General features: G+C 39.0%; 2 protein-coding genes across 4 annotated transcripts in view; both read left to right on the top strand.

Annotated features, from left to right (window-relative positions):
* The first annotated feature begins 69 nt into the window (after window positions 1–69).
* nsun3 (NOP2/Sun RNA methyltransferase 3) lies at window positions 70–26,310 on the top strand. 3 transcript variants are annotated; one of them, XM_028402353.1, is made up of 8 exons: window positions 70–419; window positions 968–1,071; window positions 1,157–1,644; window positions 1,865–2,019; window positions 2,662–2,783; window positions 3,272–3,555; window positions 19,585–19,633; window positions 26,297–26,310. In XM_028402353.1, the coding sequence occupies exons 1-7, from the start codon at window positions 267–269 to the stop codon at window positions 19,587–19,589; spliced, it is 1,311 nt and encodes a 436-aa protein (XP_028258154.1). In that variant the 5' UTR covers window positions 70–266; the 3' UTR covers window positions 19,590–19,633; window positions 26,297–26,310. The 3 variants fall into 3 exon arrangements, with proteins under 3 accessions (XP_028258154.1, XP_028258152.1, XP_028258153.1); XM_028402351.1 differs by lacking the exons at window positions 19,585–19,633; window positions 26,297–26,310 and adding an exon at window positions 6,620–6,732; XM_028402352.1 differs by lacking the exons at window positions 19,585–19,633; window positions 26,297–26,310 and having other exon boundaries at window positions 3,272–4,190.
* The window catches only part of LOC114433699 (ephrin type-A receptor 6-like), a 38,033-nt gene continuing 31,526 nt past the window's right edge, over window positions 20,560–27,066 (top strand). Inside the window, exons 1-2 of the mRNA XM_028402350.1 lie at window positions 20,560–20,656; window positions 26,297–26,361. Of these exons, the coding sequence (XP_028258151.1) occupies window positions 20,578–20,656; window positions 26,297–26,361 (144 nt within the window). The 5' untranslated portion in view covers window positions 20,560–20,577. The remainder of the gene's footprint in view (window positions 20,657–26,296; window positions 26,362–27,066) is intronic.

Below are 27,066 nucleotides of genomic sequence, written 5' to 3'. Positions count from 1 at the left end.
TATAGTAAATATATACACGGCTTGAATATTCGTAAACGGTACATGTACTTGAAATGAATTTTAGTAGCAAACGGAGTTAACAAACTAATGGGTGACGTCACAGTGCTGTAGCGGAACTAAAATACAGTTCACTGTGTGCAGGGGGACGGATTTGAAGAACGTACCGGTACTTGTCATTTCATTTGCCTGAGAGAAGCCTTATAAGTTTAAAATCGCTACTAGCATGTCCGCTCTGCACTAAAATGGATAATTTATTGTATAAATAAATGTTTTCAATGAAACACCTCTATAGTCCTTGGAGAAGACTTTGCTTTAAAACTAAAAAGCTACCACCGACACCTCGTTGGATGTGCAACAGCAACAAGAGCCCCGATGTTGTTTCGCAGGGGACTGACCAAAAAAGAGCCCCTATTAACCAGGTGAGTGAACACTAAAATGTTTTAATGCACACAGATTTGCGCATATTGTGAGCTAGTGTTGCTGGCTTTGTTATATGTCGCTTTAGTCACATTAAACTGTTCGATTAACTTACCTGCCGGTAAATTTCAAACAGCTGGTTAGAAGTTGAGGTCCTTAGATGCCTAAAAAAGACCTTGATATTTCAGATGTTAGGACAAATGGGCTTTGTTTGGCCGTAAACATTTATCAACTATCATAAGAGTGTGCAGTATCAATTGACTTTGAATTTACTGTACAATGTGATCTGGCAGGAAGAATGCAGTCAGAGCTTTGCACGTACTATCACTTTGTTTTATATGAAAATACGCACATTTCAGATAAAACCTGCGATGACGGATTGTACTCAGTATCCACCAGGGGTAGTTGGTGTATAAGACACTAAATAGTGTTTCAATCCTAGGTTGTTTCCTTCACTTACTTGTTACAAACAGAAAAAAATATCCTTATTGTAATCAGTGATAAGGATGGACCAAATCTTATCCTATAAATGACTTTCTGTTTATAATAGGTAACAAAAAGGCACAAACAACAAAGATCTCCGTGTCAGCCAGTACTGGATCACTTTGAGCAGCAGTACAGCAAGGAACTTGCAGACTTGTGGGCATCTGCAAGGTATTTTTTTCTGAAATAGTGATTATAGTTTATATGTTGAACAACATCCTATCCTTGATTCACTGGGACTGCTTTCGTCCTGCAGAGCAGTACTCCTGGACCCTCACTCTTGGCAGTATGGGGTCATGCTCAACCGATTCAGCACTGTGACGGACATCACACAGGTTCTTCTCTCCCAGGGCTTTTTCACATTGCTACCACCAACAGATGTCTCAGTACTGCTTAAAAATGGTTCCTCCATGGTGTCAGGTTATAAATACCATGAACAAAAAGACATTCTTTTGCCATCTCACCATACCTTCAGCTATTCTGGTGAAGATGTCCATCCATCGCCGGACAGTACCTCTTCACTCAGTTTGCCCCATCCTTCATTACAGTGTTACATCCACCCAAGTCCACTGCGATTTCCATCTCCAGCACATAGACCCGGGCAGCTGAAGCAATACTACTTACTGAATGCTGCTTCCCTGCTTCCAGTGCTGGCTTTGCAAGTCAAAGATGGGCAGAAGGTTTTAGACCTTTGCTCTGCCCCTGGGGGCAAAGCCTTGGCCATAATGCAGAGTGCCACACCAGGTAAAACCAGCATTAATCTGATTTCATATGTAATTTGAATCACAAATGAGTGTACAAGTAATTTAATACTGAAATAAATGACTTATTCCAGAAAATATGTGTTGTTTGGTACAATATGTTTTTTGTAATACATGCAAGGGCAAGCAATAAGGTTGCCTCAGTGGATTTCAAGGAATGTTAAACACTGTTAATCTGTAAGACTTCCTGTGCTATGTTCCAGCACTTCTCTGCTGTAATGAACCTGATCCTCACAGATGGGACTGGTTGACTAAAACCTTGGAGTCTTATCTACCTCACTCACTAAACAGCAGAGTGATTGTATCTGCACAGGATGGACGGTCTGTTGGGGCAAGTGAAGCTGATTTCTATGATAAGGTGGGCAAAGAACTCTTGTCATGTTTATGTGTATGCATGTGATGTGAGTTTCATTTCACTGTCTGACATAATCAAGGTGAAACACTTCTTTCTCAGTACCATGGTTACAAAATGAATGAGAATAAGGAGCCTTTGAACAGAAGCTAATAAACCCATCAGAATATAAGTTGATTCAAAATAGCAGCTAAGAAGAGGTAGACAAATGGCTGGGAGGAATCAAAGGATTCAAAGTGACTGATAATGGAACAAAATATTGAAAAAAATAAGCAGGCACAGAAAGGCTTTATGGTAAGACACACTCAGCCCAAACCTTAAGAGGCAGGAGAGTTGTACAGACAGACTGTACAGAGTCTCTATTGTAGAATTGAAATAGATTTGTTTGGTATAAAGATATGATCATGTAAAGATGAGATCACTAAAATATTTCTTCATCCTGCCTTAACATAAATATTCCCTTAATGTTTTGGGTAACCTGGAGAGCATATAATATGACCTTTGATGCTTTTAGAGACTTAAAGATTTTCATTTTTGTCCATTATATGTTAAAACCTATTCTTAAAGCCTTTTCTTTTTTTAACCTTTTATGTCTCTTATTGATTTCACACACTGTAACTCTGACTCATCTCTTTCTCTTCCTCACAGGTTTTAGTCGATGCTCCTTGCTCTAATGACAGGAGCTGGCTGTATTCTGGCAACAGCCAGCAGGGGGAGCAGAGACTGCAGAATAGAGCCAGGCTGCCTGTCCTCCAGGCTCAGCTGCTGAAGTAAGCCTCATGCCTACATTTAAAAATGTCTGCTTTGTGTTTGCCTTGCAGTACTTTATTATCTTTTTTTTACATTGTAGCTAATGTTATTATAGTGAATAAACTTGTGTCAGAGATGCTGAAAGCAACTTTATCAGGATGATGATTTATATAGGGTAGAATTGGAGTTAAGTCTAAAAAGAAAATGTGTTTCCTCTTATTTAACCCAACCATAGTGCACATACACTGGGGGCACTGGGCAGCTGCAGGAACATTTGGTAGTTGCCCAGTGCTCCCAGTGTATATGTGCATTACATTCAAGGACATTTAAGCATTAGATGTTGAAGGGAAGAGTGCTGCTCATTCACTCACCCCCCCCACCCCTGCACATTCTGTCATTAAAGGATGATTAAATTGTTAAGCAATGTTTAAGCATGTGTAAAACACATATATTTTCATTTTAAAGTGTTTTGCTATGAAGTGTAATGTTTAACTATTTGTTTTTACAGGGCTGCACTCTCCGCAGTGCGTCCAGGCGGCACTGTGGTCTATTCAACTTGCACACTGTCCAGTTTGGAGAACTATGCTGTGGTTGAGACGGTGCTGAATGACTTTCCCGAGGCTGAACCAGAAGACCTGTGGGAGGAGATTGCCATTCCCTTATCAAAATACTTTGCATTTAGTTCTCACCCTAGTCATGGACAGACCCATCATCAGCCATCCCTGCAGCCACAAAGCAGCACTGTGTCCTCTTATCACCGCAGACTTGGGATTCTAGTGGTGCCTCAGCATGGTAAGACCTGGGGACCCATGTTTTTGTCTCGGATTAGAAGGAGGAAATAGTTTGCATCTTAATATGCTGCATACAAGAACATGAAATTAAATGCTGAACTTACAGCAGTTTTTGTTGTGCGGTGCTGATGTCCGGACATGTGTGTGTGTGTGTTTCAGGAGATATTATTAACAAATAATAAAAAAGAACAGTGGTCATATCACTTATACTGCCTCACGTGATCTTCATCAAAGAGATACCTAGTACAGCAACTTACTATATGTAAGTGGCTATATCAATATTTTTATAATAGCAGTTTATCAAAAGAATTATTACCTAAATCTGCAGCTGCCCTGAGCTTTATGGAGCTGCATAGCCACTATTGCAGCTCATTGTTTAGCTGTCCAGTCCACAACTTTATGGTTGTAGTTCATTTCTATTGTTTTTATTACATTAGCCGGCTTCAGGAAAGAGATTTAAGCAGAGCATTTAGCAGCTGCAGAGCCAGTAGTTTGCTAACTAATTCAGTCTTGTATGTCAACACTGTTCACCACTTGTTCTCTTCCTAAAGTGGCTACAAAGATCAATTAATGCAAGTTTAGCTTTTTTTTTGGTTTCCACTGTGTTTGTGTTCTAATTTAATTATTATTGATTATTTATCACCCCGGCCACCCTTTTTTGGCTTCTGAAAGTTGGCAGCTTTGAGCTCTTATGCACACACAATGGGATTATACTGAAAAATACAAAATCTTGCATGCACATCTCAGCAGCAACACACATGATTAAATCTGTCACAATTGCACCAGTGTCACTGTGTATATATATACTTCTTAATTTCTGTATGATGTTAGTACTACTGTAATCATAAAATCAATTTAAAGTTTTGTCATTACTGCTTGTGTGAATATTTGAATTTTACACGAGACAGAGAATAAACAGCTAGTTTATTTGATTGTTAGTTTACTTAGCGTTCATTTGATATTTATTACTTCTTCCCTTAAGTCCTTACCAAACAATGTCTTATATGTTTATTGGCCTATAAGTGCCTCAATACTCCTGTGAATGTTTTTCAGCTCAACACAAGCTTAAAATGGTCCCATTTGAGAGATGGGTTTAATAACAAGAAGTAGCAGTAATGACATAATTAACACACTTTCTTTGTCCTTATGGCATTGTGTTACTCTTAAAGCAATCGTACATCTGTCGCGTCTGTCTTCGTACCTCCCCTCAGTGTGATTGAGACTGCCGTATCATCTCTTATAGTGGCTTATTACCTGGGTTCTTGTGTCATGCTTGAGTGAAAAGTAGACGCCGTTTCAATGTTGTAGCTTCTCATCAGGTTGTGATTGCTCAGTTCAGAAGCAGTTGTATTGAAAGTAGCTGAGGACAATAACATACAAAGAATCCATATAATTTTGCTGTTTGAACATAACGGACTGACAGAATACACAGTTGCAGAGGCATTTATGTGTAGAAGACCTTATTTTTCTGTCCTAGTCTACAAAGCTGTGGTTCTGAGCGACCCTATGAGATACTGTCAGTATGTGATTGCTCAAATAGGAAAGCTGTAGGAGCCTTGCACCGTTTTCATCCAAGTACTCTGTCTGGCCATAGACACAAGCATTATTGGGTGCATTTATATGGCTATTTTTATTGGATGTCCTACTTTTGCTCTACTTCTATGTGTGTTTGGAAAAATAGCTTCCAGTCTATGATACGAGCACATCATTACACCGTTCAACATCAACACTACTTGAAAGTGGCGAGATGTGGAGATGAAGTGGGGCTTCATTGGGGTTAACCATGTTGCTGACCTTTGGTTGAACTCTGGTTTGTTGATGTTCCCCATATTGCAGTGTTTCCTCAAGGGGAGAATCTCTAAGCAGCTTTGCCTCCACTTCAAAGGGAGAGAATGTAGGCCTGCTTTGCATAATCAGGTGGGGAACAGCTTTTTGCCAGAGAGGCAGGAATTAATTTGTGGCACCGCCAGATGCAATCATTAAAACCCTAGTCATCGACAGTAAGGAGAGGAGGAGGGGAAATTAGAAGAGGAAGTGTAGAACAGTAGATAAATTGAGGAAAAAATGTGGAGCATAGAAACGTCCTGAATGCCAGAGGATACTATAGCAAAGCAGACTAATCTGGCCTGAGCCATGTTAAGCCAGAATTCCATTTTTTTTAGGCTGGTAACACTCAGCTCTGTCACTCGGTGTTTGGACATACTGCCATGAAGTTAATCCATGCTCCTATTTCCCCCTTTATTTCATATGTGTGTTATTTTGGATGATGTACAAAATGATGAAAACACATCATGAAAACAGGATTTGAAATGCCAATCAAACTGAAAGCTGTTTAGGAGTATATGTGTAGGCTTTAAAGCGACACTTGCAGCCTATAAATGGACCAGCAGCAGGGAGCTGATGTCAGTAAACAACATCTAAAAACTGGAAAGCAGAAAAAATTAGACGAAGTTCTTAAGAATTTGTAGGTTCATTTTTGTGTTCAAGATCATCATGATCTTCATACAGGATAACATATAGGGCAACACTGAATATCTCATCATTTCTGCAGGTATCAAATTAAAAAAATCAAAAATCATGATAAATGATATCTCATCATTTCTGCAGGTATCAAATTAAAAAAATCAAAAATCATGATAAATGTGCTGTCATCCTGATATTTTACCTCCTTGTAACAAATGATTCACAAGAACATTTGACACTGAATTTGCTGGACAGCTAACAAGTGGGCCTATAGATTTCGTCCCTTTCAGGCTATCCATCATTCATTTCAAACATCATCATTTGTCAATAACCCATCAGAAAGGCAGTACAGGATTCCTGGTAGTGATTGATTGTTACAATCTCTGCGGAAAAGCATCTGAAAAGAATGAAATACTTCGAGCAGTGAGACTGTTGGTTTGTTAATTTGCACGCAAAAATGCACGTTTTATTAATCAGGTTTTTTATATATTTTTAATGCAAAAAAATTGCAATCTTACGAAATAAACCTAGTTTTTGTCAGCGTGTTTCAAACAGTTTTATCCAAACACAGCACAGAACACTTCCTCTTATGTGTTTTACAGCCTGGAGATGGACCGTCAATGTCAGCACACAGAGAGACAGACACGCCACAGGAAAATTAATGGGGCAGAAGTGAAAGAGTAACTGAAACAACTTCAAGATAAAAGTAGGGAACAAAGACATTTCCTCTTTTATATACTGTTAGTTGGTGTCAAAGGCAAAGGAAAGTATATGGCCAAAAGTGTGTTTTGTAGTTTTTTTTGCTTAGAGATTTAACAGAAAGAGCTGCCTGGATTCCTACTGGCAGTTATAGGCTTGTTTGACAGGTGACAACAGCTTAAAGTGATGGCAAGTGACAATTAGTGTGCATATTTTACTTTACAAAAATGGCAAAACCTTGCTAGCTTTCAAAGATCCTTATGTTTCCCCTGGGTTTTGTTGAACTGATTGCTTGAAGGTATCCTGTAAACTGAGTGAAAGACACTGAACACTGCACTCACCATCTTCTTTGGAATGGTAAGGCTCGGTGCCTTACTATTTTTCAAAGTTTGTCCAGATTAAATTGTGAGTGAAAAAGGAAAAAAACTAAGTCAAGGGCACTTCCAGTGTGACCACAGTTCTGCCCCTGATAAACTATAGCAGCATGGGATGTTGTTGGTCGATCCATTCATAGACCTCTGAGAGCCTCAGCTGTGAAAGAAGAGACATCCATAACAGCTGCACGACAAGACAAAGCACAGGCTTAACAGACTGGAGGGAGGATAGATTACTCTGCCCAGACGTTCATTCATCCTTTAAAGAAAAGACAGAATTGATCTCAAGATATAAAACTAAAGTCTCTGACAGTCTTACAGCAGATGGGATTTGAAGGAAAGCGACCAGGTCTTTTCAGTTTTAAGTACAGTCATCATTTCTCTAAAGTAAATGCAAATTGGGAAAACAGTCAGTCCCATTTTACAACTTCTAACTGATTGAATAGGATAATGCACTTAACTGTGATCTTTTCACTTGTGACCTCAGTGTCTGGCTACAGAAAGAAAAGGATGCCTATATAATAATAATAATATCTTGATCAAATATCTTTCACCAAGCCCAAAAATCCTATTGGATTCATATTCAGTATATGGATATTCATTCTTTCTATAAAATCAAAAATTATTCATAAATAGTTGCTGAGAATTCATTTTAAAAAATGTGTTTCATTTCCAACTTGAAAGTGGAGTCTCGTTGTACACAGTCAAATTAATACGATATTACCAGACAGGCTCTGCATTTGCTACATCTACGGAGTTTAAGGATTGGATCTGTTATTAATAAGACTTCCACATTATGATTTTCAGCATTCAGTTGATGCCGGAGGGACTTGCAGTTTGACTCGCTCAACGACCTACTTCTAACAAACTTAACAAACAAAATAATATTTACTTGCCATATTCTTACAATGTGTCTCTTGCCCTCTTTTTTCATCTGGTTCTTCATTTGTCATCAGTAATTTAATTTTAGAAACTCTGTCTCCAATGCAGAACGTAGTTTTGTTCCATAGCTGCCGTTTGTGTGTAGGACGCACACACTGAAGCCTTGTGTTAACACTTATTTGACCCCTTCATGGATTTCTGTGGTACACATATCCAAGTATAAAATGTTCCGTCCAGTAAAGGTGTTCCCAGATTGAGTTGCCTCATCTCAATTTGACTTCACTGTATTCCACCTCTCAAACTTCAAACCCTGAAGTGGACACATCCTGAGTGAAGGAAAGTATGAATAATAGATTCTTCACCCAAAGGGGGAAAAAACGAAGGAAAAGGAAGTCAGAGGGGAGAGGGAAGGAGCTGATTAAAACGGATATATTTCATACTGTTACTTTTAGTTTAAAACTTAAAAGACATTGGGGGGGAAATTGGTAAAAGGATCAAATAGGTGACCTCTTCAAATTAGGAACATATTTGTGCTTCAATTCAGAAGTAATGGAGACTGTCTGGAGACTTTAAAATGCTCAGATTGGATATTCAATAAGCTATTCATCACATTTTATGTCAGCACTTAAGCACTTACACATAATATGTATTTATTATTCATATGCAGCCAGTCGAGTTGAATGTGTGCAGCTGTAAAGTGTTGCACTGTGCCACATAGTGTTTTTTTCCCCCACACTGGGTTTTAATAGTTAATCAAACGTTGGGCACATTGTCTTTGAAGTCTGACACTTGGAAATGTTTCTGTGTTCTTGTGGGGATGGCAAAGTGATTGTACCACTTTTTGTTTGTTTGATTAGTCACAAGGATGCAGTTGTAAAACATTACACAGAAGATGGCTTGGGTAATTCAAATCTACAGGTTCCATCCTCTGACGATGTTTGTAAGATTTTAAGGTGATCAGTCTCTTGATACCACTGATGCAACTAAACCGTGAGAACTTTTGTCATTGATACTGCATGATGTTTTTTAAATAATAGTTAATTAGTGAGGCTGAGGATACAGTGTTCTGACCAAGTTGATGCTCACATTGTTTCAAGAGTTTTACAAGATGCACAGAAGGTGAAGTAGAGGCCAATGCAGCACATAAACTGAAGTCAGCAATAAGGCAGGTGGCAGAAGGGAAATGTCTTCTATTTATCCTCCCTGTCGATTTTTTTTCTTTACCTGCCTCCCTGTCCCTTCTGTGCTTTCAGAACTTGCTATTCTCTCTGTCTCCTTGTCACTGGATGACTTCTTCCTCTCCCTTCCTCTGTGTCTCTGTATCTGCCTCTCTCCACCCTGCTTCTCTCTCTCTCTCTCTCTCTCTCTCTCAGAGGCAGCCTTTGATCTTGCCAGTCCCAGCACACAGGTAGACAGTGATGCTGTATGGCTTTTCTCTGCCTATTAATGTCTTAACTCTTGCTCTGCCTATTGCAGGGGGTCTACTGAGACATAATTTCTCCCACACCACACTGTCTAATGACAGGCCTGGACACCCTTAATCACTGGCATACTGTGTGTGTGTGTGCGAGGAATAAGATAAATTTAAATGAGGCGAGAAACGCATCTGAAATTCATATAAGCTGAAAAAAAATGTGTCCCTATCTATGACAAACATGACAATCTAGCCTCCCTTTTATTATTATTATTACACAGCACACACTGGTTGTAATCTGACGCAACTAATACAGACATCATGCATCATATACAGTAGGTAAATGTGATGTAAACGTCAATAAAGAAGTAAACAAATTAGAATTTTATCCACACCTTCCCAGCACACTATTGCCTTTTTTGAATTTACTCATGCCAAGTGTTATTGCTTGACCTTTACAAACCATATAGACCTTTTTCACAGACAGCATTTTGACATGTCTCATTAAGGTGTTATTGATGATGGCTGTATGATGTAGGCTTTAACATCATGGCTAAACTCTTAGGCTTTCCCTACTGTGACAGGTCAAAATGTCAGCCATCAAAAACAGATCATTTCAAATAGTAGCTGGCAGTGAAGAGTTTTCCAAATTATTGATTTATTTTTTTCCAAATGAAGAAAATTCAAACAAGACCAGATTACATTCCTCACTCTGAACCAGTCTTGTGTCAGTCTCTCTCTCTCTTCCTCTCTCACTCTCTGTTCCTCCCCACTGTCTATTCATCTTTCTCTCTTTCCTGGAGTGATGGCTCAATTACCATTCCTCACACTCAGGCTTCAAAAGTGAATAAAATGGAGCAGGAGAAAAAAAGAAAAAAAAATAGAGAAAGAAAGAAGACTTAATTTTCACTTACTCTCTTTTTCTGCCTGTCAAAGTTCACTTGGCTCAGTAGTGAATTGTGACACCAGTAATTTAAAAGGTTTCTGTTGGAGCTGAGCTTCAGATCGATTCAGTAAACTAATGATAGAGGATGATAATAAAAACTTCTGAATGAATGTAGGTGGAAATAAATTAGTCATAATCTCTGTTTCTTATAAAACTGTTCTCAGTCTAGGTATATCCTAAGATAAAACATGGTGGACAGTGTTTTTCCTAAGCTTTGTATTCATCTCTAGGAGCACATCCTCCTCCTGTTCTTCATACCTTCCTCTCTCCATGTCTGAAGTCCCTCTCTCTCTCTCTCTGTGTGTCTCTCTTTCTCTCTCCCTCTCTCCCCGCTTAATCCTCTCTTTCCCTAAGTGCTAGCTCCCAGCCTGGAGCCTCAGGGATCCACACGACTTGATTGTGTTTTGATGTTCTTGTGAAACCTACAAGTGCACTCAGCACTCAAGACCCATAACATATATTTTTGAGACTGTTCACCCAGAGGAAAAGAGATGGAGAGGAGAGAGGAAGAGTATTTAGGTTGTCTGCGCAGCGTAAACACTCCAAGTTGCATAAATACACACAAATCCCTATACATGCAATGGGGGCAAAAACATCCTGTATATTGACTTCAGTTTATTTGTAAAACCCTGACTCCTCCCCTCATCATATCCTGAACTATGACCGAAGTGCCCTGAGTGAAAATAGCACACACATCATGTTGTAGCTGTGTTCTCTTTGCTTTCTTTTTTTCGTAGTTATCCTATATCGTAAATGCACAAAATGTCACACAGTTAATTGGTTTTACAAGTATTGTATACAACTCTTAACACATGACCTAAACTGGAATCAAAATATGTAGTTAGGATGCATCTTTGTCAGTCTGGCTTATCCTTGCCCCTATCATATCTCTATCAGGCCAAAGGGTGTTTTTTTTCTTCCTCTTATAGACGTTTCCTAGATTCCCGGAGGGCTCAGAGTCTTTAGTAATGTTGATAAGATGGAGTGGTTGTGTTTGTGTCTTCATATTTTTCTTTCCTGGAGATGAATCAAATCAATCTGACATGTGGCCGCTGGCCAGAATATCAAAGTTGGACTGAATGAGGCCTTTTTTTATCCCCCCACACTGAAATCAATACATACTATATCTGGGAAATAAGGCTTTGAGGATTCAATACACATTTAAGTAATATTAAATAAATCTTGTAATAGAGCTGCTTTAAATCTTTCTTTGGGAATTCAACAAAGCTTTTAACAGTGTAATGTTCTTATATGTTAATCAAACCATAGATAACATGTGATTGGAAAGGCAAAAGGGCTGATTGATTCATGCGCTGCATGTGAACTGTTTCCTTGTTAACAAGCACCAGGAGACTCTTAACTGGCTGTGCCAATGAGGACAGACGTGGCTGAACATTAACTGAACTACAGACCGTGGACTAAAAATTAATGTTTAATTTTCTCATGTCTCAGAGGGTCTTTTTCTTTGAACTCTTGTAATTTCATGCTACACACACACAGACACAGACACACACACAGAACATCCATTATGGGTACAGCAGTTTAGCTGGAGTAGGGCTGTGTAGGTTAAATAAAAGTATGCACATATGATCAGGTGCACAAACTTTCTAAAACGATTGATCAGAACCTAGTATATTGAAAAAAGGCACACTATTTAATTACCAACACAGCAACACATCTGTATGACAAAGCCTTACGAAACATTTAGCTAGGATTCAGATGGCCTCATCTTTTGTTGCTGTTTTTGTTGCCACATTCATTATGCACAGCTAGTAAAAATGAATAATGCAGGCAAATAAATGGTTCTACAGAAGTTGTTCAATTATCATCATGAATAATAAATTTATTATTAAAAGGTGCTAGGAGACTTTAGTCACACAGTGAGGCAGTGTATAATCACTTTGTCAGAAAACGTCACAAAATCAGGTCTCTGGCAGAGAGAAACACTTTTACAACATTTATTTGTGCAGAAAATAAAAGAACAAAATGAGTCATTGTGTTTGAAACAAAAACGTTTTCCACTTAAGAAATGATCTTATTTCTTTTTCCTAGCATTTACTTCGACTCCCTTCAGCCCTTTATCCCGGCCATGCTTTGCTCCGCTCACCTGCCTATCAACCATCCGTTATTACAAGAAAATTAGAACATTTTAAATTATTAATAAGCTTCAAGATGCAGCTGATACACTTGGGCTTTCCACATCATCAGTCCATCAATTTTGCATATACCTGCTCAGGGAATTTACTATCAGGAAGTAAGATGGAGCTTCTTCCATTATGTTTCTGGTAAAAGAAAAAAGGGGGATGTGCTCATCATTTGTAAACATGGAGTTTTGTTTTTGTGAAACTTTGGCAACCAGTGAATATTTAGCATCTACGTTTTTATTTTTTACACAAGGGAAATGTTTCCTGTGCATTTAACCTATCCATTAGTACACTCACACAAGCAGCAGTGAGCACAGCAGTGGGCAGCAGTGTGCAGCAGCTGGGGGGGGTTAAGTGCATCTATACAGGAAATAAAAACAGGATCCCAAGTGGTGAATACACATTTATAGACGGTGTCCGAGTGTAAGAAAAAAAAAAACTCGTTTGAAATTTAACCTTATTGTGATATTCTGAATTCTCATTCAGGGACACTTGTTGAAGACAAATTGAAGACAAGTAAGGTTAATCGTGTTAACTGAGAGCTAATGAGGTGGAAGAGCTAGTGGAGATGAAATAGCTGGCAGGATGTAAAATTCGACAGCAGGTCAAATGAGCCACTAACCTTTAATGTGATCAGTGAGCCCAAAGATGAGTGTATTAAAGGTGACAAGATGCCAAAATATATTAGGTAAGACCACAAACAGACCAAGATTAACCTGAGTATATTGAAAGTGAAAACAAATCTTTTTTTTTTTTTAAAAAAGCGTGTTGAAGATGCTAGAGAAGTTTAATGTTCATAAATCTAACCAGACAGCAACTGAGAGGAAACAGTGTAAGACAAGGCAGAACCCGCAGTCTTTCATCCACAGCTACAGTATGTCAGGAGGAAGTTAAGAATAATGTATGTGGAAACCATGTTGGGTGTAGCCTTACAACACTGTCACACATGCTAAGAAGGGCTAAAAATAAAAACTGCAATTGATAAAAAGCAGAGAGACATCATAACACGAATGGCTGAAGAGGAGCCAAAACTTATCATGCTCAAGTTCAATCTTAACCAAATATGTAACAAAAAACATCTTCAAAGGTATTTTCTTATAGCTACAGACAATGATAGGAGGGCTTTGTTTTGTTGTGATGCATTGTTAGCCATGTATTTCAAGCCTTGGGAAAAGTATCCCTGGATGAAATAAAATGTAAAGCCTCTTGCTGCACTACGTGGCAGGAGGATCTCTGACAGCTGCTGTGCTGGCTGTCTTTGTGTTTCAGCAAGAGGGCAGTAGCCTGATGCCCTCTCTTTAAAATCTCCCCCTGAGGAGTGATACATGGGTCTCACTGACTTATCTTATCAAACTGGGCTTGAGCTTAATCCTCATCAGCATGCTTTGCTTTAGAGAGAAAGCTGGCACCAGAGCTTTTCATAATTGTCAAGTTGATATTGCTTATGTAATACTGCTATTTTGTCTTGAATAAACAACACTTGTATTGTTTTCCTGGGTTGGTACTGAGCCATCTGAGAAAATTGCCTTTTTATCCAAGAATTTTACCACAGACGGCCTCTTTAATCTGTTTAGAGGACCACTTACATGGTGCCTGTGGTTCTTTCGAAGAATACTGTGTGCAGACCTGTAGCTATCAAATACTTTTGAAGGGCATGAAGCCTTTCACATCCCTTAATCACTCAGAGGATTCTGCATCCCACTGGGCCTCTTAGACACAGCTTCAATCCAATTCCTAAACCACAAATCTGGGCTTCCCCTCCTGCCACCGAGATCGATCGTGTAACAACAGGTGTTCACAGGTGTTTAAATGTGGTCATGCATCGACTGAAAGCCTCACTGAGCTTTAGAACAAAGGAAATCAGCTCAGTAGGCAGTGGTAGAGGGAGAATCGCAGTTTAAGTGATGTCCTCCAAATATCTGATATGTCACCTTCCCTTTGCCCCTGAGATGTTGGCTTGAATACCGAGCAAATCCTTTTAATGGAAAGGGAGAATTTACTGGTATATACAGAAGTATTGCAAGGTTATACAAGCTACCTGCTACATACTATGGGCATGATTATGAAAGCTTACTAGTTAGATCACCTTTAACAGAGTGTGTTTACATGTGAGATAATAATCGAACACAACCAGGCTCAAAACTTCTGCTGAGTTTCCCCACCCAAGTTTTATTTGATATCTTTTGAACCAGTAAAGTCAGATTCAGAGCTTTGTAACAACTTTGTTGTGATGATAGTGACTGATATGAAGAGTCTCTTGTTTAGCATATCTTTGAAAGGGCTGTAATGTATGTTATCTGCATTGTTTAGTGTGCATCTATTTATTTTCATGGTTTGTAACCATTTCTCCAGGGGATCACAAAAACATTAACAAAATGTTAATTGTGACCTTCTCGCTTTTGACTAACATGAAACTTCTCCCTAAGGGGAAATAAAGTTGATCAATCAAATACAGGCTTGCAAAAGGGCAGAACAAGCCTTGAATGGATATTAAACTTAACATACACACACACAACTTAATTTTCATATGGCCCATTTTCTTTCAGCTCTGAGCCTGTTCAGTGTTCACTGTTCCATTTAATAACGACAGTGGTTTCCTAAAGTTGTGGTTAATAGTCACAGTAGAAGTGGGCTTAGTCCACTCAAGTGTAATGTTGAAAAAGTTAGGGTCCTTACTGCTGACTTCACAGCTTTGCAGTTGTTGTGTCTTTAGGTAGATAACATTTTTCACTTTTTACATGCAGCAACTTAACAGTTCAAATCCAGATTTTTCAAGCATATCAATTATAATTCTCAAAGGAATTCATGTTAATGGAAAATTGTAACTATCAGATTTAGTCACAATAAGGACTCCGGCTTCCCCATTAAATAAGTCCAAGTGGAATTACGGTAAAGAGGGATAGATATCTAATTAAAGCAAAAATTTAGAGATGTCTATGATGTCTCGTGCATACAATCTGACTTGTAAAGAGAGAAATATCAGCAACAAACCACCCACAAGTCAGATTTGTTACTCTGATAGTCAGAAAACCAACCTCAAAAGCTTGTTGCAGGTATTTTGTTGGTTTTAATATTGTAAATTGGTCTGCTTGAGGACATATTTAACTGTTCACAGTACAACATGTTATTATAACTGTTGCTTGGTTTGTAATGCGTTCTTGTAACAACCGCATCTTGGCTTGTGAAACATAGGAAGAAAATGCTTATATTATGCAGGAACAATTTTACCATGTTCATCATCTTAGTGATGTATCCTGTGGCTGTTAGTACTAAATACAATACTACTAATGATGATTTAATTAGAGCTGTCTCTTTCTCTCTTTTAGTGTATTCAACCACTCCAGCTAAGTCATGGGCTGTAGAGAAACCACATAGCTAATTGTTTTCATTTGGAGTTTGAGCTACTCCTCATGATTCAGGAGGAATGATTATTTCTGTCTGCAGACTGACTTCAAACAACTTCATGCATAGTGAATTTCAGAATAACTGAAATGAAAAGTAAATTAGCTTCTCTAAATGCATTTCAATTGCTTGGGATTATTTTGACATCTAACAGGGTCAGTCAATAACAAACTTAAACTAGCCCCCTTTTAACATCCTTACACACACACACATTGATATCTTCTAATATACCACTATTACTTTTCTTCCCACTAATCATAGCCAATAAAATAAAACTAAGTGCATCTCCACTCCTCAGATATCACACTTTCCTCTTTTCTTTAGTGAGCGCTCCTCCTCCTCCTTCCACTAGCTCCACTTCTTCCTAGCCGTCCTCACTCTTCTGCATGACCAGGTCCATGTCAGGCCTTAATTGTGTTTTGATGTTCTCCTAGACCTGCAATTGAGCTCCATTCTCGCCAGCCAAAACAGAACAGACATTTGTCAATGCACCGACACTGTGAGAGTCCCGATTCTCTCACACATTCTCTGTTGTTTTCATCCATTTCAGCTACTTTTCTTTATTTATTCCTCTTCCTCCCTATCTATCTATCTATCTATCTATCTATCTATCTATCTATCTATCTATCTATCTATCTATCTATCTATCTATCTATCTATCTATCTATCTATCTATCTATCTATCTATCTATCTATCTATCTATTCTACAAGACTTTAGAGATGTGCAATGGAGCAGTAACATCAATGCGGGATGAAACCAAAGACCTCCTTTCCCCTCTGGGGTTCATGTCACATGTAATCACTGTTACTTATAAGACAAACACACACACACACACACTGTTAGTCTGTCGTAACACCCAACTAAGCTCAGCTAGGGAAGTAAATATTTGTGCTGCGCAAGCTCTAGACAGAAGAAGGCTCCTCACCTCAGCACTGTGCCACCAAATCATGAAATATTCAGAGAGAGGAAGATGGGAGGAGGAAAGAGAGTGTGAGGGGAAAAGGAGAGAAGGAGAGAGAGAGGGAGAGGGAGGTCACACATAACAGAATAAGATGGACGGAGGAAAAAAGTGCGTGGGTTGGTGGCTCAGTGCAACCAGCAGAGGATCTGAGGGAACCGAATGGGTTGTTTGTGGAGAGAAAGAGAAATGTGCAGAAAGAGGAAATGAGGAGATGTTTAGGAAGGCCGAGCCAAATGAATGACAACAATGCCGAAAGAGAGGGACAATGTGAAACACAGAGAGGAGAGATGCTGAAGAGTATGTCAGCACAGAAAGAAGGCAAGAGGAGTAGGGAAAAGTGAGAGGAGGCATCGTAGGGGTTCTCTGAATGTGGAGGACAAACAGAGATGTAGACTGACAGGCAGACAACATTAGGAATAATCAGCAATGCGGGGTGTCTTACAGCAAAGTAGATGTGTGAGAGTAAATGGATTGCAGGAAATGATTCTCTAAAGCTCTTAATGGTCCCAGTCAGGCTGTAGCTGAAGAGTGATAATCCCTATCCAGGACTTAATGAGGGTTTATTCCTTCACAGGTCACTCTGTCCTGGGATCTTGAAAGACGTCTCACTGGTAAAGCTGCTCTCTTCACATCCTCTCTGCTCACTTTGTGACTTTGAGGGATCACTAAAGTCTACCATCACTGCCTTCTTCTGGTACTTGTTACAGTAACTGAGTACAGTCCTTTTCTGTAAAAAAGAAATCCAATAGTTCAAAAGCATTTGAACATTCTTAATTTTTAATTACCAGTTTGGTTCAGAGTGACAACTTTGGCACTGTCTTAAACTTTATATAACAGACATTCACACATTCTGTCTACAGTGATTGGCTGCATTCCTGGATGTGGCAAGTTTCCCTCTAAAACGTTTTTACATCTTAAGTTTAGCAGAAGTTGTAAAATCATCATTAATGATGCAGCTCCTGTGCACCACAGGTTAAACTCTTCCTTTAATGGTCCCTCTGCAGTAGTATTTCTGGGACATGGATTTTCTTGCTTTTAGATTCAAGAGTTACATTTTCAACAATGCATTATTGTAAGTTTTAGAAGTGTCTATAGTACAGGGAATGGCTTTATATTGGTTATTTACATGTATTCACTTGGTGCTGGCTTTTTGTCCACAGCAGACTGCTGTGCTTTTGGCTCAAAAATGAATGATTGAAAGCTATTTTGAAAGAAATCTCCTGAAAGGCAGAAGCAGTTAAACAGCACTGCTGATACAAAAGGCAAACTGTCAAAGTCAGAAACCATACAAAAGCGTAAAAAAATCCTTATTAGCGATCCATGCAGTGATAATAACATACAAGTGTGAAAGTCCATTATATCGAGTGTTATCAAGTGTTATATATACTGTCTGTGAAATGTTTACATTGCTTTTGGGCTCTGCAATGACTTATTAGTACTACAGTGGTTGAAACTGAAATGACAGCTTTAAGCCCCAATTAACCAAATTTGATCTATAATATCATCTTTTTTAGCTCTATGTGATAATCAGAAATGCTATGCCAGTAGCATCTAATATAATGCAACATAAAGCCATCATGAACAGCCGTGGCAAACAGCTAAATTTTGAGTCTCTACTACTCTTTTTTTATGGAATTTAAGACAATCGTTTTTATTGTACCTTTCTCTGGACCAGCCGGTTTATCAGAAAATAACAACACCACTTTAAAAAGAAATAATGTTCCAGGAAATCATGAACATCCACAACACAGTAGATTTCTTAGACAAACAGAATCACTCTCATCTCTTGTAGGAGGGAGGGAAGTGGCTTAAAATTGACCATCAGAATCAATAGCTACATGTATAGTCTGTCAAACAGCAGTTAAAACGGTGGCTACAGCAGAGAGAAGGAAAGAACATGAAAAGAAAGGGCTTCTGGGTAGCTACAGTGATCATACATTAACAATAGTTTGTCAGAATATTTGGACATTTTCAGTATACACAACTTAATATTTTGCATTTGTAGTACTGTAAAAAAACATGGTTTATCATTGGTTGGATAATTGTTGCATACTCTTCAAATACAAAGCAAATACATCTACTGGCAGGTGCCACTGTCCATGGTGCTGAAATGCTGTATTACATTAGGTGCACACTGGGTTGCACTAAGAAAAGAGATTAGCCTGAAAGATTCGGGGATACTTTATTAGATTCTTTTATTTTTTCCTGTATAAACAAAGTGCCCTCTGTGGACCCTCTAAATCCATATTTATCTAAAAACAAAGTCACTGCGGTGTTTGGGACAAACATGCATTTATTATAATGGGCTCAAGAAGGTTTAAACGAAGATTAACACTTCTGTCCACTCAAAAATGACTAAATTACTCACAGCCTGAGTGTAAGGTAAATTCAGACACACCAAGAAACCAGTGGAGGAAAAAACATTGTACATGTTTTACCAGACACATTATATTTACCTAAAACTGATTGTTAGTTACTGGTACACCTAAACTAAGAAACAAACATGCCATTTCTGTCAGCTTCCACATGCCAACATTGTTGAACTTAATGCCCTGCTTTAATTCTACATCACTGTCAATGAAGCAGCCATTACTTCAGCCGAACAGACAGCGTGTGACTGATGTGACTGAAGTCACCTTTGTTCTCCAACAGCTGAGCTGTGACTCCGAAGCCCAAAAGGTCATTATATCTTCTCCCTGACAGTACACTTCAATTAACACTCATCTCCATGATTACATTACAGATTGAAGCCCACAGATGATCAGCTTGGACAGGTAGAAGTGCTTGAAGCGGTGTGTATGCACCTCTATCCCACACATACCAACTTCTACCCTATCTTCCCTGTCTGCTTGCCTTCCTCCCCTGCCACTATAAATAGAAACTGCCCCAGACACATTACTATTCCTACAACATAATCCAATGCAGCTATAACCTACATCATAGCACAGAATTGATACAGTATTCTAATACCGGCTTCATATTTCCCTCAATGTACCCCGGAATCAATAACACAGCAGATGCTTGCATATTGAGAAAATCCATTTTATATTATGTAAAGTGAGAAATGACGCAAAATATCACAAAAAGTAGTTATATGATGCATGCACTGACTTCTGTATCCCCGGTTGTGGTTAAAAAATCAGCCCCTCAGTCTGCGCCAGAGCATCCCTCCTGTAGAGAGAGCGAGAGACAGACAGAGAGGGAGAGAGAGAGGGAGATACACGCAGTGATACAGAAACACAGCAAGGGATGCACAGTGGCAGAAAGTGAGGCGGGAAGTCCGGGATTTCTTTCCTTTCTCCCCTCTGTCTCCTTCTCTCCTTTTGGAATATAAACACAGAATAACAATCCCCTCCTGACTTCGCTTTTGAACACTTTGGTCTCACTCTGCAAGACGTCGACTTGTACGTGTTTTGATTTTTCACTCCTCGCGTGTTGTTTTTAAACTTACTGCAGCGCAAGTCGTCGGATTTTTTTATTATTTTTTTGCGTGCCATGGCAGGTCATTTATGTCGTCTGTCTGTCCGTGTCCACTTGGAGGTATCCGGGATGCTTGGCTGAAAAGACAACAACAACAACAGAGGGAAAGAAAGAAGAAAGAACTCCTGTGGATGCGCCTGTGACCTGCTGAGTCTGGATACTGTAGCATCTTTGATGAAAGCTCCTTACCTCTTCATTGTGGGGATCTATTTAGGAGTCAGTGCAGCGTTTTAGTTCCCTCGTCTCTAACTCAACGATGTGCTTCGGTGGGAAATACTGCGTGTTTTTGTTCTTGCTTAAAAGTGTCCTGTCCGACCCGGGAACCTCAAACCAAGGTTAGTAATGGCACCACTGTGAACGCACACTTATAAACATGGATGGAAGCACCAGATTATAATACAGTACTGCAGTGTACAACAACAATATGTTTTAAAAGAAAGTATCTTGCATATGTTATGACATTTTAATGTTCCACTCCAATGCCAGTTTTTAGTTTGTAACTGTGAACAATGCTGCATTTTGAGGGTGCATGTGCAGACTCACAATACATAGAAAAATGTCTAATTATTGACTGGACTAATGTTTAGACTAAACATTTTAGGCAACTTTTTTTAAATTTATTATATCTTCGTATACCTCAAATATTGAAAACAATACACATTTACAGCCATAACATGCAGAAATGTCATTTGTCAAATGCACTTCAACAATCAAGAATCTTTATTGTCACTATGCAAAGCACAATGAAATTTTGTTTAGCAGCTCTTGGCTTATAAGGCACACAGGTAGACACATGGAATGAAAAATAGGCAAAATATCCCTAATCATTGATAGTGTAGAACATGTATCTAGTTTTATAAAATATGTGCTCCTGCACTCCACTGCGTGCTGTATGTGTGCTGCTTAGCATACAGACAGGAGCTCCATCAGCCAAATTATGGGAGAGAATCTGACATTCTACTTCACCCCCAAACTCTGCACGCACACACACACACACACCGACACAGCTATAGGAACCACTGAGTGTTACAGTAAATGTCAGCCTCTGGCAAACTCTGTCAGCTCTGCTTTTGAGTTGCCTATTTTCTGCATCTCTGTCCTCTATGATGGGTTCATATATTCCTATATGACAACATAACAGATTCGGGGTGCATACAGTCCCCGAGATGATTCTTCACATTACATTTACTGTGAGAAACATGCAAATTTTTTTATTAAGTTGGGCTAGTGGTTGACACTAAATTCATCAAAATGATCTTCCATTTTTCAGAATTCATTTTCAGAAACATTAGTAATGTGTGCAGCCGCATACGTACGAGAAACACAGGACATAATAATGTTATCTTTCCACAGTTGTAGTGAGTCACATGGGTAAATCGTTGCCATAATGTAATCTGTTCTTGACATCTTCCACTTCACACATTTACAGAGGTCAGTTAAATATTCCTCTCTAAATGTTTAATGTTTAGAATGCACATTTTCAAAGACGACAGAACCCTTTCACTAACCAAATGTCAAAGTCTCCTTCACTTCATTTTTCTGTGTGTTGTCTGTGTGTGCGTGCTCAGTTTTCCCCACAGGAAGCCTGTCTGCCTGTGGTGGTGACAGGCTTGAAGGGGAGAGGGGAGGGGGGGGGGGGGTGCTCATAGGGGAAACTTGAAAAAAAAATGACAACGTGAGGTGTTTAAAATGTAGAGAGAACAAGCTAATATATGTTAGCCAGGTGCAACGTATGTGAGCGAGTCTTCTAATGAATGTGAATTGCTTGTGTAAGTCCCCTAAGGTTACAGAAAAGGAAAGTCAAATGAGATGTGAGACGTAGTTATATAACGGCCTTTTTGCATTTTTAGGTCAAAATTATAAAGAAACGTAGTGTAAAAATAAAAAGAATAACGTCAAGGGAAGGAAACGTACTGTAGCCAGTGCTCTTTCTAAGACTAAGACTCAAAGATGTTGCCCTCCTCATTTACATCAAAATTGCTCAAAGCCCAAAAAGTTCCTGCTTTTGTTAATGTGCTCATATGTTTTATTCAACATTGCCTCACAAAAAAAAACTCTATATTTGGTTATAATACGTCTGACATATCAGATGCGACACATGATTACAGTTATGCTAACATACGATCATATTGACCAACGTCATCCGAGTAAGGGATAGATACAGCCGCAGAAGGCTGAGAAAGGAGGCAGGTTGGGAATGCAAGCCACCTTGAAGTCACATGCTGGTTAAAACAAGTCTTTGTAAACAGTACAGTATATATACGTTTTCCCATTCTGCTGAAGTCCAGGTGTTAGTCAGGTTCCACAGACAAGAACACACAGCCATTTTCAGCAAAGGTTAAAACAGGTACAGGTAAAGTCACACATGTGGTGTCAAATGAACTGTCCATGCACTCTGGTAAGGTCAGTGTTCTTTACAATAGATATAGGGAAAACAAAATGTAAAGAAAACTGTTTAAGCCATGTTTCCTAATTACCGGAATGTTTTGGGATGTGTTAGAGTAATACTGTTGATTCACTGATAGGAATGTTTTACATGGACCCAGACCTTTCAGGAGTCTGAGGTTCGAGTCCCTCTGACACCGTAAGCTGCTATCATTTTTACCAGCAGTTTACTTTTGCTTTTATTTGTGACTTTGACGTTGTTTGCTACATTAGAACGAGAACACATAGAAATGAAGTTAGAGAAACACACGCTGCGTTTTCACAGACTAAAATATCAACCTCATGGTAAGTTTTTTTCTGTTGAGAATGGGCTTAACTAACAACCAGTCACACTCACACCTACGGCCAGAGTCCCAAATAAACCTAACATGCGCGTCTTTGGTATGTGGGAGGAAGCCGGAGTACCATAGACATGGAAATAGTTACAATTTGCTTAATAAGTCCCTTATCCAGAATACGTGTTATCAGAAGTTGCATGATGAAAAGTCGAACTGAACTGCATGACAGCTGCTCGCTTACAGGGTCAGTGCTGTGTGTAACTTGTTATCCATGTTGAATTAACCACTGATGATCAAAGCTGAAGTCACTGCTTTCTTTCTGGAAAGGAGTCGTGTTATAGCAGCAACATATCCTTATGCAGAAGGACACATTGCAGCTGATAAGACCCAGTCAGAGAGCAAATGTGTCTGCATCATCAATTTTAAGAGTCTAAATTTATGCTCGTCTAAATTAAAACTGAATCCCAGACTTTCAAATTCAGGAAGCTTTTTCAACAGTCTTTGTGTTTATACAGTATGCAGCGTAAGTAAGTATAAGTGTGGACAATAGACATACAACAGGGCACAACATATACATAAGAAATATGTATTAGTGTGGATGTAGGCCTAAAAAAGAAAAAAGTAGCACTGCTAGCTCCACGGGGTACCAGGACGATAAGACAGTTGCACATGCTCAATACATTTGGTGCAATAATAATAATAACAAAAAAGAGCTCAGAATGATATATCACAACACAGGAAATTGTTTGGCAATCAAAACAGGAAGTCATCAACCAGTCAAGGATGGAGTAGGTCATATATTTTGCAGTTCTGTTCTGACAATAACAGCTGTATTCTGTGCGTGATGCTTCAAAAGCTCAGTCTGTTGCTGGGACTCAGCCAGTGTGCCTCATCTTTTAACAGTAGAGCGGAGCCTTGTTGTTAAACGCTACAGATCTGATCAATGAAAGGACATGAGGATGCAGTGCTAAGCTATTGGTCCAATACATACTGAACATATTCCTGGTATACACGGTAGGTATAACCTACATATACTATTGTCAGGAACACTTAGAATGGTCAGTTGCAGATTATTAGGCTTCCAGACACAATACTCTGACAAGAGTAATATGATTTGGCCTCCTGATACGCACTGCTTTTTGCATGTGTGTGTGTGTGTATAGGAGAGAGTGTGTGTGTGTGTAGTCTTTGAGTGAGAAAATCTGAGTATCAAATTCACCAGTGTGGCCATGAGCCATTATTTCCTGGCTCCAAAGATAGTTGCTGAATTTAATTATTTTATGACAGCAGTACTGTATATATATATATGTTTGTGTGTGTGTGTGTGTGTGTGTGTGGGCAACAGACAGACAGACAGTGGATTAGTGGCAAAGTTTTCTGCTGTCAAACATGCTATGGACCATTGCTCATGATTATGAAAAATTGTTCTAATGTTGCCAAAAATCAATATCTTTCAGTCTCTCTCAGTCTGTCTCACAGTCTCCTTCCGTACATCTCTCTATGTCCTCCTTTTGAACACAGGCAAGGCCACCTTATTATAATTCAGCCCTTAATTACCAGCAGGGAATCAAGGCTAAATGAAGTCTGTGTAAATACTAAAGTGCTTCATTTAGTCTCTCTCAAAGTGTATCTTCTCTGGTTATCTAACTTGTTCTTAAAACAGCCGCAACCCCATTAAATTAGTTCAGATTTGGCAAAGTCTGCCGTACACAGAAGTGACAGGTCGTCTGAAGATGTGACTCTTTGGTCTACATTGTCGACCACTGAAGTGGGACATACTTTATTGATAGAGATTGTAATTAACTGGCTGTGTGGAGACAAAGGAAATTGCACATTCATCATATCAAATTGGCTCACGGGGCTTAGCAAGGGCCAGATAATGGCTCTCTTCATGCCTGCGCCGTGACCGGAGTGCAGACAGTTGTAGAGGTTGTTACATTTGTACGAACACAATGCAGTCACAAGTTCACACAAATAAATAGTTGTTAACATGCCCGTCCAAAAACAATGATACTGCTAAGGTTAGAATAAATTATGCTTTGTATTTGTCTGAATTACTGTCAGATTAACTGTTTCAGTCATACATTTTGAGCATTTGTTCATCATTACGTCTTATGTTCGGAACACATAGTGTGCTTTGATTGTGGTGACGTTGAGAGATAAGCAGTTGGTTAACCTGATATATTTGGCAATTGATTGTTTATCACCTAATTATCACCTGACAAAAATCTTCTTATAAGTTCCTATGTTTGGTGTCTCCATCTCTATTGTTGCGTAAATAATGTCTGCTGACATCTACTGGCTTCAGAGATGGTGTTATTGTTAGATGGTGTTTTATGCAGCCTTTCTGTTCAATTAATGAGTTTGCTTTAATGGGTTTCCGAAAAGAAATCAATTACTATTCATTTTTTTTGTTTTGTTACAATAAGAGCACTGGCAACACTATATTATTATTTTTTTTAGGTATAACAAGTTGTTCCTGACACCAGCTTGGTTATCCTGCACACTATGGAACTACACTGTGGAGTAACCTTCATGATGAAATAATCGGAAACATCTGATCTGACAGAAGCTGTTTACGTCAATATGTCAGCTAATGTGAAACGTTAATATGACAGATGACACATAAACACATAGTCACCCTGTTTATTAGTGTACATGTCCTTCATTAATTGAAACTATATCTAAATTGTGAGGATAGTTCATGTTGGTGTAATTCATGATGAAACTGAGCTATAGTCGTTTATAAAAGCTGGCGCATGTTTAAATTACTTTTGAATTTTTAAAATTTGATAATTAAGTCATATTTTGTTTGACATTAAAAGTTTGCACAGTACTTTTGTCTTTCCCCTTTATTCATCTTTGGCTGATCTTTGATGTCATGCAGCAGAAAACTCCTGACCTCTGAGAAGGAGAGTACTAATTTTCCAGACTTCAGCTAGATGGTGGGCGGATCTGTGTTAGTGTTGGTGTTGTCCTGGAGTTTCCTAAGAGCAGTTATTTCATAGGTGGTTGAATCTGATAAGGGCTTTACAGCTCTGTCAGCTCCTCATTGACAGCTTGATAACTGTTGTCTGTTCTCTTCCTATTTTGTCACCTCCATTTCTCTTCTTTTTAAATTCACTGTCCAATCTCTCTCTCCCTTCCCCTTTCTGCTCTCTCCTGTCATTCTTCGTGCTTATTCTGTTGTTCCTCCAACTTTTCTCCTCCGTGTTACATGACTCTTTTTCTCTCTGCCCTGCTTCTGTCTAGTGGTTCTATTGGACACTGCAACAGTGTTGGGAGAACTGGACTGGAAGACCTATCCTGTCAATGGGGTGAGTGACCTTTAACAAAGTCAGAACATTTATTGTTGAACCTAACATGAAATATGAATTCAAACATTTTGATGAGTTTGCTAGTTCACTTTATCCTAAACCTGACACATAATGCAATCTTTTACAGAACTGAATCCTTGGGTAGGGTAGACAAGAATTTTTTTTTCACTTCAGTTAGCAGCAGACAAGACCTAGTGTCTTATTAAAAAAAAATCATGTGGCAGCAGGTGACATATTGTATATGGCAACCATCCTGTCCGTAGATAGCCCAGTGTGACACACAGTGAACATGAGTCCAAAACATCCATATGTAAAATTGGGCTTAATTTGGTTGAAACATAGATTTTTGTATGTGAAGCGTGAAATGCTGTCAGACTTTGCACTAGTCCTATTATATGTCAGTTTGGTGTCAATGCATTGGCTTTGTGAATATAAGTAACCACCAAGACATGTTCGATGCTGCTAGCTTAGCTTAGACCCTACAACTGGATGCTGGGGTGGAGGGGGTTCTTTTAAAATGCTGTAAGAACAGCTAGCAGCAGCATGGGGATCAGCAGCAGACAGCATGGCTTTGAGGTGAGCAGTGAAGCAGATGTCCACCCCACCAGAGACAGCTAACACACCATTAAGATTAAAGGAGTGTGTTTTATGTTGCAGTGAAAGAAGTATGGCGAGGGAGTGTGCAGTTGCCGAATCTTAACTAAC

The sequence above is a fragment of the Parambassis ranga genome, chromosome 3 (assembly GCF_900634625.1).
Source record: "Parambassis ranga chromosome 3, fParRan2.1, whole genome shotgun sequence".
Lineage (NCBI taxonomy): Eukaryota > Metazoa > Chordata > Actinopteri > Ambassidae > Parambassis > Parambassis ranga.
Note: the sequence above shows the minus strand (reverse complement) of the source record. Positions and strands in the feature narration are given on the sequence as shown.